General features: G+C 52.2%; 1 protein-coding gene across 9 annotated transcripts in view; it reads right to left on the bottom strand.

Annotated features, from left to right (window-relative positions):
• Positions 1-13,282, bottom strand: part of BOC (BOC cell adhesion associated, oncogene regulated) — a 75,812-nt gene continuing 62,530 nt past the window's right edge. For 5 of the 9 annotated variants that reach the window (XM_034957091.3, XM_034957095.3, XM_008978813.5 and 2 more), the window contains 12 exons: positions 12,731-13,038; positions 9,162-9,324; positions 8,638-8,748; positions 7,993-8,199; positions 7,443-7,624; positions 6,785-6,890; positions 6,295-6,417; positions 3,816-4,037; positions 2,881-3,113; positions 2,590-2,666; positions 1,883-2,076; positions 1-785 (listed from right to left, as the gene is read on the bottom strand). In XM_034957091.3, the coding sequence (XP_034812982.2) occupies positions 598-785; positions 1,883-2,076; positions 2,590-2,666; positions 2,881-3,113; positions 3,816-4,037; positions 6,295-6,417; positions 6,785-6,890; positions 7,443-7,624; positions 7,993-8,199; positions 8,638-8,748; positions 9,162-9,324; positions 12,731-13,038 (2,114 nt within the window). In that variant the 3' untranslated portion in view covers positions 1-597. The remainder of the gene's footprint in view (positions 786-1,882; positions 2,077-2,589; positions 2,667-2,880; positions 3,114-3,815; positions 4,038-6,294; positions 6,418-6,784; positions 6,891-7,442; positions 7,625-7,992; positions 8,200-8,637; positions 8,749-9,161; positions 9,325-12,730; positions 13,039-13,282) is intronic. The other 4 variants (XM_063602506.1, XM_055110280.2, XM_063602505.1 and 1 more) reach the window with 1 other exon arrangement.

Below are 13,282 nucleotides of genomic sequence, written 5' to 3'. Positions count from 1 at the left end.
TTTGAAGGTTACAGGGAAGACTAAACATTTATTTAGAAGTCACAGTGTTTGTTTTTACAGAGATATGTTGCCACGGATTATTGATTCTGGAAGGTTTTTTAATGCTCATAGTGCTGTACACATCTTGGTCTGTTCTCATGGGCATCTTAGGAAAATGTTTCCCGTAGCACCGGATCCAGCCATCTGTGTGGGTGTCTCCAGGCTGTGATACCGTGCCCCTTGCTTTTCCCTCATGCTCGTGATGAACCATGTGCCTGGGATCCTTCCTCTTGCCAGCTTATCTGTGGGCCTCCTGCAGCCTCGCCTGCCACTGCAGAGGCCCCAGGTTAGGAGTCTGTCCCGCGCCAGCCTGTGCGGTGCTTTCCTGGGTGACTCCTGTTAGGTGGCAGCTTCTTTATTTTCCCTCTCCAACCTCAACGGGTAGGATTCCTTATGTCTCTCCAGAATTATAAAACATATACATTTATTTACAAGTGCATAAATATATAAATATGGCTATAATAGAAAAATAAATACCAATTTTCTCTGTCTCTTTTTTCTTCTTTTTTTAAAAAAAAAAAAAACAATATATAGTCTTTCTGGGATATCGGCTTCTGCCTAAATTGTGAGAGGTGGTGTTTCAAAAGACACACGCACCAGTGGCCCCGGGGAGAGCTGCATTCCAGGTTCCTGTCCTACGTAGGCCCCTACGGGGTGCTGGGGACACCAGTCTCCTCCACTCACTTGGCAGGAGTCAGGACTGTCCACCTCTTCAACTGGCACAAGGCCCAAGCAGCATGGGGGCCCTGAGGGGAGAAAGAGTAGGAACCATTAAAATCCAGATTGACCGAGGAGCCAACACCCAGTGACACTGGGCCAATCTCTATCTGTGGTGGAGATGGTTACACTGGCTCTGGAACCTACAACCGAGACAAGGGCACTTCTGTTCCCTCCAAGGTCTCTCATCAAAACAGGGAGGGCCACTTGCCACCCATTTCCCACTCATGCTGGGACCGTAGAGACTCCCGCACTGAGCCCACACCACGGGAGCAGATGAAGTCAGTGCAGCCCGTGAAACGCAGAAGGAAGCCCTGCTCTTTCTATGTTTAGGCGGCTAGTCCACCCTTTGCTATGGCTTCTGGTTACAATCATCCCACTCACAATCCAGTCCCCCCAGATTGACACGGTCCAGTTTAAATGATGCTGGGTCGAGCTTTAGGACCCAGCATCTTTTAAATTTAATCTCCTAGAGACAGAGTCCAGGATCTGCCTATGAATGGGCACACACACAGAGAAGCTAAGAAACGTTAGTGGATACTTGGTGCCCTCACCAAGTATCCACTGATTTCTAAGGAGACTAGCATGGAGGAAGACAATGGGATGGGCTTAGCGTGAATGGCCCCAAACTCCTTGGAGAAAAAGTTCCGTGGAAGTACAAAGAGTTATGATGATGATGTTTGTAAGAATTTGGCTCCTTAATGATTGAGGCAACCTTATTCCTTAATTAAGAGACAAGCCTCAACAAAGCAAGGCATTTCAGAGTGAATAGAGAATGCCTCTTAGTGTGATGAGCAGCAAATGGAATTTGTGAATGGCCTTGAAATGCAGAGACCAAAAAGGGCTTTTTTCTCTGAAATGGAGAAATAGCCTTTTTCTCAGAGGCTGAGGACCGCAGCTTATCATGTTGCAGTAGAACCCACTTGGACATCCCACAGACCTACTGGGCCTTCAGCAGTGAAGGAAAGTGGCCAGCCACCCTCGATGCCCCATCCCTCCCACATAAATGCTGTGGCTGGCTCCTTACCAAGCCCCACCTTTGAAGACTGTTACTACTGGCTTGTGGATGCCTACCTCATGTCATCCCCAGCCTGTTTAATTTCCCTGCCCTGCTTCTGGAACCAACCTGAGTGAAATGGAGGGTCCCACACTGCTTCCAGGACAGGACTGTCGGGGGCTCTCCTCACCCCTGACTGGCCCACAGCAGCAGGCTGCTCCTGGCGTTGGCAGCAGTCGTGATGGGGCTGCAGCAGCTGGTGAGTGGAGTCGTCGGGCAGTGTGTATAAGAAAGAGCCCTCGTCCGGGCTAGACTTGGGACCCCTGCAGTGCACAAGCCCAGATGGGGAGGTGGGGCTGGGCAGGGTGGGCCTGTCGCCCCATCCCCCTGCTGGCTGTCTCCCTGTCTGAGGGCATCAGAGCTGGTGAGAGCTCAGATGGGGCAAGGACTGCTCTCCCCTTTGAACATCAAGAGGTACCACACCATCATTCCCACTGATCATTCTAGTCCATTTCCATTTTATTCCATGTGGGAGAATGTGAAGTCAGGTGTCCAGGGGCCCATGGGCAAAGTCAGTTGTGGTGGGTGCTTCTGATCTGTCTAGTGACGGAGGATTCCGAGATGCCAACCCATGCCCTCAGGCAGAAAGGGCATTGCAATTGCAAATGCAACAACTGCCTATTAGGGCAATGGTTCAGAGCAGCATGATTGTCAGTCACGGGGACCCCTGAGTACAGCACTACTGCTTGGCTGTCAGTGACAGGCCTTGGATTTGAGGAGCTAAAGGGAAAGTGAGGCTGTGGGGCTTGGGAGTGAAAGGGGAGAGGCCTGGTTACCTCATGATCTGGTGACTTTGGGGGTCATATCCATTGCCAAGATGGGTCTGCCTCAGCAGGCTGCTGGTGTCACTCTGCTGCTCAAAAGGAAGAGTAATGAGACGGCCACGCCGGGGAGTCCAGGTAACTTTCCAGTGTTCACTCAACAACAGGAGCATCTGCTCCTGACTAAAGAGAGCCTGGCCCAGCAGCCCAGCCTGAGACCCTAGGAGGGAGGAGGCCCCCCAAGGCAGCCCAGCCACTCCCTCTTGGGTGTCCCATACCTGCTGCCCACACCCAAGAATGCGCTACCTGCTGAAGCTCGCCTGGGCAGTGCTGCTGTGGCTTCATGCCCGGGTAGCCCACTGCAGCCGAGGGGCAGCCCCTATTCATGTGGATCCCATTAGCACAGGCCCGTCCACTGATGCCACTGAGGTAGGGCTGTCCACTGGCCTGGTGGCCTGGGAGTCCTCCCAATGGCACCATAGTATACGGGCAGGAGGGTGGAAGGGCACTTCGAGGAAAACCCAGGTCTGTTGTATGTTCTGGAAGGGCAGAAAAATAAAGGTGTGCTTAGGCCAAGGTAGCCTGGGATGGGTTGGAAAAGCCCCACAAGGATCTCAGGAGGCTCCTGGCCACAGAGGGTTGAAGGACGTAGGCAGGGAGTTGACAGTGCCCAAGTGATGGAGAACATTTTTTCCTAGAGTCTCCTTTGTGTCGCCCATTTCTACCTGACACCTAGACTCTTCTGCAGGGAGAAGGGTGGGGAGATAGAGGGTCCAGGGCTTGGGAGCAGGAGGCGGTGAGTGAAAAGAAGAACAATATCTAGAGGAGGTAAGCTGACCAGATGTTTTGCCATCTGAAGCAGAAGTTAGTGACTAAAAGTCAGATTCCAGGATAGAGGGGAAAGCTGAAGGCAGCTCCGCACCCAGGGAAGAGGCAGGATGGACTGTAAGTAGGAATGTGAGGTCAGAGGAGCAGCTTCGGACACTTCAGAAGATGGCACAACATAGGTCCCGAGCTCCAAAGGTGCAGAGAAGACAGCCCAACTTGCCCTCCTTCCTCCTCCCCAAGCCGAGGTCTGTGAGCCGGGGGAGGGGCCCAGTCGTTGGGTGTTCTCTGACCTCCGAGACCTTTGGGGGACTTGGGCTTGAGCTTTCCATGGACACAGACCTAGGCAGAGGCCTCCTTAGTGGAGCCCCCATTTCCCGCCCAGGATCCTCCCACTGAAAGCGTCACTCACTCACTTTGCTTAGACCAGGTCCTCCACAAGCAGAAGGGGATGAAGGTGACGATGATGAGAACGATGGAGCCCAGGACGACCCCGACAATCAGATAGGGCAGGTCGCTGGAGCGAGCCACCATGGCCCCCGTGCCCACCGGCCGCTCTATGGTTTCAGGAGGGGGCGGCTGTGGTGGGGCCAGAGTTGGGGGTGGCAGTCGACCAGGCTGGCCAGAAGACTTCCGAGCTGTAATTGTGGACAAAACTCACTTCAGCATATGTTTCTTTGATATTTCCTTCACAACAAATAGAAAAAAAAATACCCTCATTCCATGGGTTTGGGAAATGGGGTCAAACTCACTAGATTGGGCCTCAAAATCTCTTATTTGAATGGTGTCCACACTCAGCATGAAATTGGAATCTAATGTGAAATCTGGTGGTGTGGCGGAGACCTGAGCCTTATATTTCAAAGCAGAGCGAGATGTCTGTGAGCCATGCACTAGAGTTGGACTGGGTCCTTCCGGCAGAAGCGATGTAGTGCTTTTGGGAAGAACTGGTGAACTTTTGGAAGAAAATATTTAAAATGCAGGAGCCAGAAAAAGAATTGGGAATGGAAGAATTTACTGACACCCAAGAGCGTGCTACCTGCTGGTGGACTGAGACATGAAGCACTAGGTATTAGCATGGATCACAGCAGGGGGACAGGTGTTCCCGGACTCACGAGGACACACAGTACATGTGAGATGCCAATTCAGAGGTGGAGTCAAGGCCATCAGCTCCTCACTTCAGCTTTGCTGTTAGGAGGTGTATCTGACCCTGCTGGCCCTAGTGGCCATCTTCTCCCCTGGCTTTCGGACTCTGTCCCCTGATGTCCCCCACCTCTCTGCTGCTCTGTACGCCTCTCCTTTCCTCTCTGTGCCGTCTGCCTCCACAGACACTGGGAGGCCTTCCTGGTTCCTCCCGTCTGTACTCTCTGTATATTCTCACCTAGTCCCGTGACTTCTACCTATATCCTAAAGAGCCGCAAACCAATCTCCCCACCCGGACCCCCTGCACGGGGCAGGAGCTCTGCTCCTTATCAAGACACTTCATTTCAATGTCTCCAAAGAGTCAAAGACTCACTAAGCCTCCAAGTGGTTTTACCTTGTTCCTTTCTCATGAAATCTGTCTTCTTGCCGTTGCCATTTCAATAAGTGGCAACATCACCTGTGCAGTACTTCCAGCTGGAAACCTTGAAGTTTATTTTTAACTTCTTTCACTCTCTCCCAGCCCTAGCATGCAAGCTGACCCTGGTCCCGCCCACACCTCCTTAGAAAAGAGACTCAAACCCATCCCTTCTCTTTACCTTTACTTTAGAGCCCCAGTTCTCAACCCTCAGCCCATTCCCTGCACAGTCACCAGTGACCCATCTCAGCAGACAAATCCACTGATGGCCCTCCTCCACCTCACAGCCTCCAGTGGCTCCAGCTCTCCCTGGCTGCACCGGCTCATCTCACACCATCCTCAGTGGCCTCTTTCCTAGGCATTCACTCCCATAACCTCCTTCCCGGTGCCTGACACCCCAACCATCTGGAGCTATGTCCAGCCTTGTCCCCTAGGCCACTCCCTCCTCATCCTAGCCTAAGACTCGGTCCTTCCAGAAGACCAGTGTGAAGGCTTTATGAAGTCTCTTCCTCCCTCTGGGCACTCCCTGCACCAGGTGATCCAGGATTCTGGGCTGTGCATGTATCTGCCCTCCCTCTGGTGTGCATGATGGAAGAGGGCAGGGAGAGACACAGAGGCACTCAGGGAGGATCTGCTGAACAACTGAAAGCCAGTGAAGCAGGAGAGAGAATGCTATTGCCTTGATGAGAGAAAAATGTGTTGTTCTGTCTCTATTCCTATTCCTTTGTGATCTTCTCCTGATTATGTTCTTTGCAATACAACTGCTTTATCTCACTTTCAGTATCTGCAAAACGGAGATAATGCTATCTCCCCATCTGACCAATGTGCAAATATTAACAAGTTATTATGTGACTATGTTTAACATGTTTTAAGTGCAATAGAAAGGGGCTGGTCTTGTAGTTAAGACAATCCTGGCCCAAAGCATGCTCTACCCCTAACCGGCTGCATGGCCTTGGCTGCAGTATACAGCTTCCTCATGCCCACTTCCTTTCCCATCTCATGGGATTGTAGTTCAGTTAAATAAACCAACCCATGTAAGCACCAAATATCATTGCAGGAATAAAGTATTTATAGGAAGTTCCCAACTTAAGAATGAGGTCTATCCCCTGATTTCATGGATGAGTTAATTATCAAGTTCCTTGAAGGTGTCATCATGGCCTATTTAGTATTAGGCACAGACAAATGAGTAGAGAGTGAAACATGACCAAGTCTGAGGGTATTTGGAAAACAAAGAGTCTTCCTGGGAAAGAGGCCCAGCACCGCACAGGCACAGGGAATGGTGACTCTGCCTTCCCTCGCTGGAAACACCAAGACAGGAGAGAGAACCCAAAGAGCTTCACCTTTGGTCTCACAGATCATCACGTTGCTGAACTCGCTCTCCCCTCCTTCATTGAAGCACTGCATCTTAATGTCGTAGGAGGTCTCTGGCTGCAGGTGGCTGATGGAGTGCCAGTACTTGTCCCCTGGGAAACAGAGTCAGAGAATGGTGCATGGCAATGTGTATATGGTTTTCTTGATCCCAATCTCATAGTCAGACTCAGCTGGGGCAGTGTGTGGGGGAGGATGCCACTGACTGGCACAGGGGCGGCGTGTGGAGGAACGCTGGAGGAAATGTTCTAGGTGTCCACCCAGGTTGTCCCATCATCACATGGGTTCATGAAGTTGACAGCTTCAAGGGTATTATGAATGAGTCAATGACACGGAGCTTAGAGCTTCGTGTCACACCAGACGCAGGTTTATGCTTCACCAGATTTCACCAATACCTTGTCCCCCATGCCAGCGGAGGAAACTATATCACGCAGAAGCTATAAACACAGAACTGTGTCTCACCTTCCACCATATCCTTCTTGTAGTCACTATCATTGTCACTGTCTGTGGGTCGATAATAGATATAAAAGCCATGGATTGGGGTGTTGTTGTTACTTGCTGGGATGTACTATAGGGAATGGAGAAGAAACGAGTTGACAATGGGCAGAGAAAACATCATCAAAGCAAAACCACTGGTGTATGAAGGTTCTACCCCAGTCCAGAGTTTGAATTTCACTTGGGACCCCTGGCAAAGATTTCTAATGATATCCCTGAGGTTCTCTGAAAAATGTTGTGAAGATTACTCATTATTTTATTTAGCCTAGAGGTCCCTAAGCTTTTGAAGAGAAGAAACAAATTGCCATTTCTCCAAAGACTTCAATTGCTTCTGATCTCCCTGGACATGTGAGGGGCCCCTGTGGCTGAGAAGGGGCCCTGAACAGTTATGTTGGGATCCCCTGTGGTGTCAGGGGAAGGGCAGGAAGGAGGGTGAGGTCTACCAGGTCAAGGCACCAGAATCAACAGGAGACCACTAGAGCAGCTCCAGCCACTACGAGCCTCCCGAATTCCACTGATGAAGCTTTCAGGTGCCCTGTTCGGGGGAGTCTAATCCCCAGGCTCACAGGGAAGGGTATTTAGGGGAGGCCGTCTTCCACTGCAGTCCACGGCCAGGCCCGCTTACCATCCACTTGAGCATGATGGTGGTCTCATTGACCGCATCCGTGAAGGTGATATAAGGACCTGCCACGGGCCTCTCGTACACGCGACCGCTGTAGCCCGACACCACGTAGGGCCGAGAGGGGGCGCTGGGCTCGCTCTCCCCCAGCATGTTCAGAGCCCGGACTCGAAACTTGTAGGAGGTGCCTGGTGAGAGGGACACTCACTGAACTCAGGAGCTGGGAAATACCTTCTGATTCTCCCATGGCCTTTCAAGGCCCAGGACCTGGAGGGGTCTTCTGGGCAGCCCTTCCCCAAAGCAAGTTCTCAAAGGCCTCACAAGAACACCCGCCACTGTCAGAGCTGAGCTGCAGGGGAGATGGCTCTGGATGCTCTTCTGGAGGGAGGCAGAAGGCTTTAGGACTGTGGTAAACACCACAGACAGCAACACGGAGGCATGCTGGTGGGTGGGGGCCTGGGCCGAGAGAAGGGGATCCCAGGCTCGTCATCCTCCTCCAGGCGGAAAGGGGCAGCTGGGGGATCAGGCCAAGGCCACGGTGTGGCCAGGCCCCTACCTTTTTCTAGGCCTGTGATCTCCACGGACAGCCGCGATGGGGGGACGGCGCTGGTGGCCAGAATCCAGTCTCCCACTTTCTTTAGCTTCTTGTACTCCACACGGAAGGACTGGATTGGGAACCCACCATTCCCACGGGGAATCCAGGTCACGTACACTGAGGTCTCGGAGGCCGTGGAGATGGTGGGCCTGTCGGGAGCTTCTGGGGCTGGGAAAGACCGTATCCAGTGAGGAAGGAAGCAGGGTGAGATGACGCTGTATGCCCACTGGGCCTGGCCTGCTCCTGACGGGCCCGCTCCTCCCCACAGCCCTCCACCCACTGGTGTTCACATCAGACCTCCCCACGGCTGCCTGGGCTTTGAGCTAAGACCCCTTATGCTATCCTTCTGCAAAGCCAGAGTGTGGAGGCCCAAGGACCACAGCTCTGGCCTCTGCTGCTCTCTGGATGCACCCAGTGAGCAATCCCAGCATCAATGCCAGCCTTTTATTTAAAAAGCTCCAAACTACATTTCCTCATTGTGGTTAACTGGGAGATGTCATAAAAACCCTGGACCTACAGAAGCAAGACCCCATTCAGCCACGGGAACAGGCCTCTGAGGCAGTTCCAGTCCCGACTGCGCGTCCGTCCCTGCTGCTAGCGGCTTACGGGAGAGGCGGCCGTGGTCTGGCTGGCTGCTGCTCTGGGGACTGGCTCCAGGGTCGTCTCTCTGGATCTGCTGCTCCTTGCTGACCATGATCTCGGGTTTGGGCCGCCGTCCTAGGTGGAAATGGGTTGTAGTCAGCAAGGGAGGAAGCAGGCATGAGATCTCCCTCCCACAGTCCTTTTTGCCTGAGACTCTGCTAAGCGGCATGACAAAGTGATGCAAATAAGCATCCGGGGCACTGAGGGTGTGGGCTCAGCCTCGGCCGAGACTGGTTCTGTTGTGGTACTATTGCTGGCCCCTGTGTGAGAGAGGGACGAAGGGGTGCCAGAGAGGCCGGCTGGCTACTCTCCTGATGAGAGCTGGGACCTCAGCCTAGCACACAAACCACAAGGAGGCAGTAGCTGGAAGGAAAGATGAAGTTCAAGGTGAACAGCTGGGGCAAGGTGAGCAGGAATTCTCACCTGGGCCAGTGGAACTTGCTTAGACCCACGGAAACCCTAAGCAAGGAGCAATGTTTGACTCTCACCAGTTCGGAAGGTGACCATGGCTGTCTGGCCCTCTCCCGCACAGTTGTAAGCTGCCATCTCCACTTCATACAAGCTCCCGGGGTCAAGTCTGGTGAGGGTCAGGCGGTGCTGGTTGGCTGGAATGCCAGAGATGGTCCAATCGTCAGAGGAGTTTGTGACCTGCTGGAGAAGGTAGCTGGTATAAAGACCAGCATCTCAGCCTCGGGCTACGAGTGGGCTATGGTTTACAAAGAAAGCAGCGCTGAGCCCAAGAGGGCAGGAGAAGGGGAAGGACAATAAGCCAGGTTGGGGTTAGGGTGGCACAGCCTCAGACTGGCCCCCCTGGCTATGGGACACCAACCTCACTGGGACATTCAAGTCAGGCTCCCTGATCCCTCGTCTAATGATCTCATCAAAGAAACCTCAGTGGCGGAAGTCAGATAGCCTGACTGATATTGCTGAGAACTCCTCCAAAGACCTTCTCTCCCTGTATTTCAAAGAATCTCCATGTTTTGCTTTCTTTCTCCTTCTGTATGTAAACCAAATGCGGTTCCCTCTGCTTATATTCTAATGAGACACAATGATGAGAAAGGTAACGAAAGTATCAGCACCCATTAAAATAGCAACATTCGCTAAGCACTTGCTCTGTGCTATGCATGGAACTAAGCAGTTTATAGGTGCGACTTCCTTTTCCTCAAAATAGCCCAAAAGATTGGTGTTAATATTGTTTCCACTTCACAAATAGGGAGACTAAGGTTTAGAGAAATGAGCAATTTGCTCAAGGCCACATGGCTAGTGAGCACCAAAACGGTAACTTGACTCCAAAGAGCATGCCCATCATTGCACCCTATCCTGGGAAGAAGAGTCTGGGATCCAAAGTCCTGGGTTCAAATCCCGGTTGTGTAACTCAGAGCAAGTCCCCTAACTCTCTGACCCTTCAGCTCTGCATTTCACCAATGAGGCAAATAAACTCTCTCAGGTTATTCTGAAGATTAAATGAGAGAAGTTGTATAAAGTGCCCCACAGTGAGCTTGGTGCACAGTAGATTCCCAGCAAATGCCTGGCCTCTCTAGACCCCTCTCCACATCCTCAGCCCAGTGCAGTTTCTATCATTTCAATCCTCTTTGTTTCTGCTCCTGCCTTCAGTCCTTGCTCAGAACTTAAAAACTGTGGATGAATTGTGACTGTGATGGATTAATCTTTAATAGCTTCAAATTCCTAGCTCTTTAAAGGAAAAAGTAAGGGAGCTCCAGGCTCCCAAACAGCTGATGCTGAGAGGCTGCTCATCTTTGCTGCGCCACCTTTCGGGACAACAGACTTTATTGCCAACTCTACACCCCCTGCTGGAGCCTCAAGCTGTGGTTTGCTGAAGGAAGAAAACAGCTGTAAGGAAAAGCTCTTCTCTCTGAGCAGAATATTCCAAAGTCGAACAAAACCTACCATTCAAGGCACAGGAATGGTCTGGGCTCATTGTCAGGCTTCCAGGATTTGTTCCAAGGGGAGACGTTTTTACAAACTGAGACTCCCCAGTGGTGCTGGAAACCCAAACACAGTAGCCCAGGGTCTGCAGATGCACCAGGAAATGAAACTTGCTTCATGCATGTGAAACAGTGAAAATTAGCTGAATGATTCCCAATCCCCAGCAAGAGAAGGAGGATGAAAAAACACAGCCCGAATGCTGACTTTTGATTTCAAATTCTTTCTCGGGTGATCTTTAAGACTTGTTAGTTCCGTAAGAGAGGAACTGCTTTCAAGCCAGAACTTCTGCCTTGGCAACCCCAGGCTGAGGAGACCCCAGGCTGGAGCCTGAGAGAAGCCAGACGCAGCAGGGGCCTGTCCGGAGTCTCACTTCCCCTGCGCCCCATGTACCCCTGCCCTCCCAGCGCTGGCCTCACACTTCCACTGGGCCCAGAAATGAAAATAAGAAATAGAAGGGTAATTAGTCACTGTCACACACACTGAGGGGGTGAATGCGGCCTGAGCCTGGCATTTCCGGATCACCACGGCATGGCCTTTGCCAATCTGCCTCTTCTGCGAGGCTGCTTCACGGCCACCTATTGGCCTGAAAAATATTATTCTTGCTCTCATGCTGGGTTTTGTCTCCTGGGAACCATGGGCATTTGGCCTGCCCTGATCTTTGTCTACAACTCTGAGATGGAGGTGTCCAGTTACATGGGGAAATAGGATTAGGACCAGCCCTGCCCTACAACATGTGAACAATGCTGCTTTTTGTTAAAAACTCATTCACCCGCTTTGCTGGCTGCCTATGAAGAGGCCAGCAGGTGGAGGGCTAATGAGAAACTGCTCGCCCCGTCCCCCTGCCTCTGGGGAGGCAGCAGAGGGGGCATAGGGGGTGCTCTGCCTTAGGTGTCTTTCTGACAACCCCAGGGTCTCTGTGGACTTGTCCTGACCCAAGGACTTCTAGGAGAGCATGTAAGGGAAAAAAGACAGAATAGAAGGAGTCAGGGGCCAGGGCTCCCAGGCAGGGAGACAGCTACCGCACAGCTAGCGCTCTCCACTGTGCAGGGTTGGTTCTGTTTTCTTGCTTGTTTGTGGAGGTGGGGAGGAGTGGACAAAGACTTTTAATTCCACATTCATATGCTTTCCATCAAGTGCACATAGCATTTTTATAAGCAAAATCGGCATGTATATGCTTTTATCAAATACAATTTTTAAAAAACCATTTAAGAATAATAGTTTTCTACTATCAAATGGCCTTAGAAAGAAAATGGCATATACTTGGAGTGAACAAAAACATTTTCAAGGACATTTTCTTACAGGGAATTTCATGTCCTCATCCCTGTGGGGTAACAGCAGGTAAGAGCACAGCCTTGAGCGAGAGTGGCGGCCTGGGGACCCTGCCCTGCCTCACAGGACACAGTGTCCAGGAGCATAGGCCTGGCTGGGCTCTGCCCCCGCATCCTGTCAGAGCCCGAGACTCCCTCCCTGACAGCTCCTGAAACATTCACCTGGACAGACTTCCTTCTGTCAAGGAGAAATAGCTGAGGTCTGAACAACATGATGTGCTTTGAGCGCAAATGCCTGCTTGTCAAACCCAAGCCATGACAGATTCTGAGAACTGAGGGGGTATTTTACAGCCTACAGAGAAAACACTTGTTCATAAATATTTGTTTTCCTGGCATTACAGCTGGCTTACCATGCCAGGGTTCCTGCAGGTATGTACCCAGCACGGCTTACTTTCATAAAAAAACAAAATGTAACATCAACAACTAACGACAGAGGAAAGCAAGAAGGAGGGTGATGGTTACCAGGGAGACTGTTCACGGTCTCCTTAGGGACTAGAAGCCAGTGTGAGCTTCTGGGAATTGAGTGCATAGAGCTTAGTACTGGATGCACGCACAAGGCTTTTTCCTGGGCCTTCCAGGGTCCCACACACCCATCTTACAACCAGCTTCCTGGGAGGTGGCAGGGATGGACACTGGAGGAGACAGAAGGGCCTGTTTAGTGGTGAGGATTACCGGCTCAGGCTTCAGGAGCTCAAGGGGAGATGGCCAAGAGGCAGTGACTCTGCTCAGCCTTGCTGGGAAGGCTGTGCGGGGGAGGCAGCAGCCCCACACCAGGGCCATACCTTGCGGTGTTTCACCACATAGTAGAGGATTGGCGCCCGGCCACTGCCCTCATGCCGAGGCCGCCACACCAGTTCATATGAGTCTGTCTTGGAGGTGCGGGGCGAGCTGAGGATGATGGGAGCCTCGGCGGGAGCCCCCTGCCCCTTCTCTCCTGGACACTGCGGGGAAGCAGGCCGCACTGACGTTGGGGGTCTAGGGAGCGCCGGTTGCCCCCTCAGCATCTGCTCAGGGTTGCCGAGTTTGGAGGGTGATACAGGTGGTGTGCCAGTAGCCAGCTCAGCATCCTGCCATAGCCTCGGGGTTATGCCTGGAGGACCAACAGGAAGCAGAAGGAAAGGTTAGTCTCCTGGCTTACCTGCTGAGCTGTTGTTCCTGGGGAGAAAACAGAAAGAAGACAGAGAGGCAACCTGGGCCCACCATCAGCCATACCGCCACCCACTCTGTGCTGCCCAGCCAGGCTCCGTGGAAGACAGCGCTGGTGTCCCTGTCCTGCCAGAAGGAAAAGGCAGGCTGGCCTGCCTGGCCAGGGCTCAGGGGTGGCTTGGGCATGG

The sequence above is a fragment of the Pan paniscus genome, chromosome 2, assembly GCF_029289425.2.
Source record: "Pan paniscus chromosome 2, NHGRI_mPanPan1-v2.0_pri, whole genome shotgun sequence".
Taxonomy (NCBI): Eukaryota; Metazoa; Chordata; class Mammalia; order Primates; family Hominidae; genus Pan; species Pan paniscus.
The sequence above is the reverse complement of the archived record's forward strand: the minus strand, read 5'-3'. Positions and strand labels throughout refer to the sequence as shown.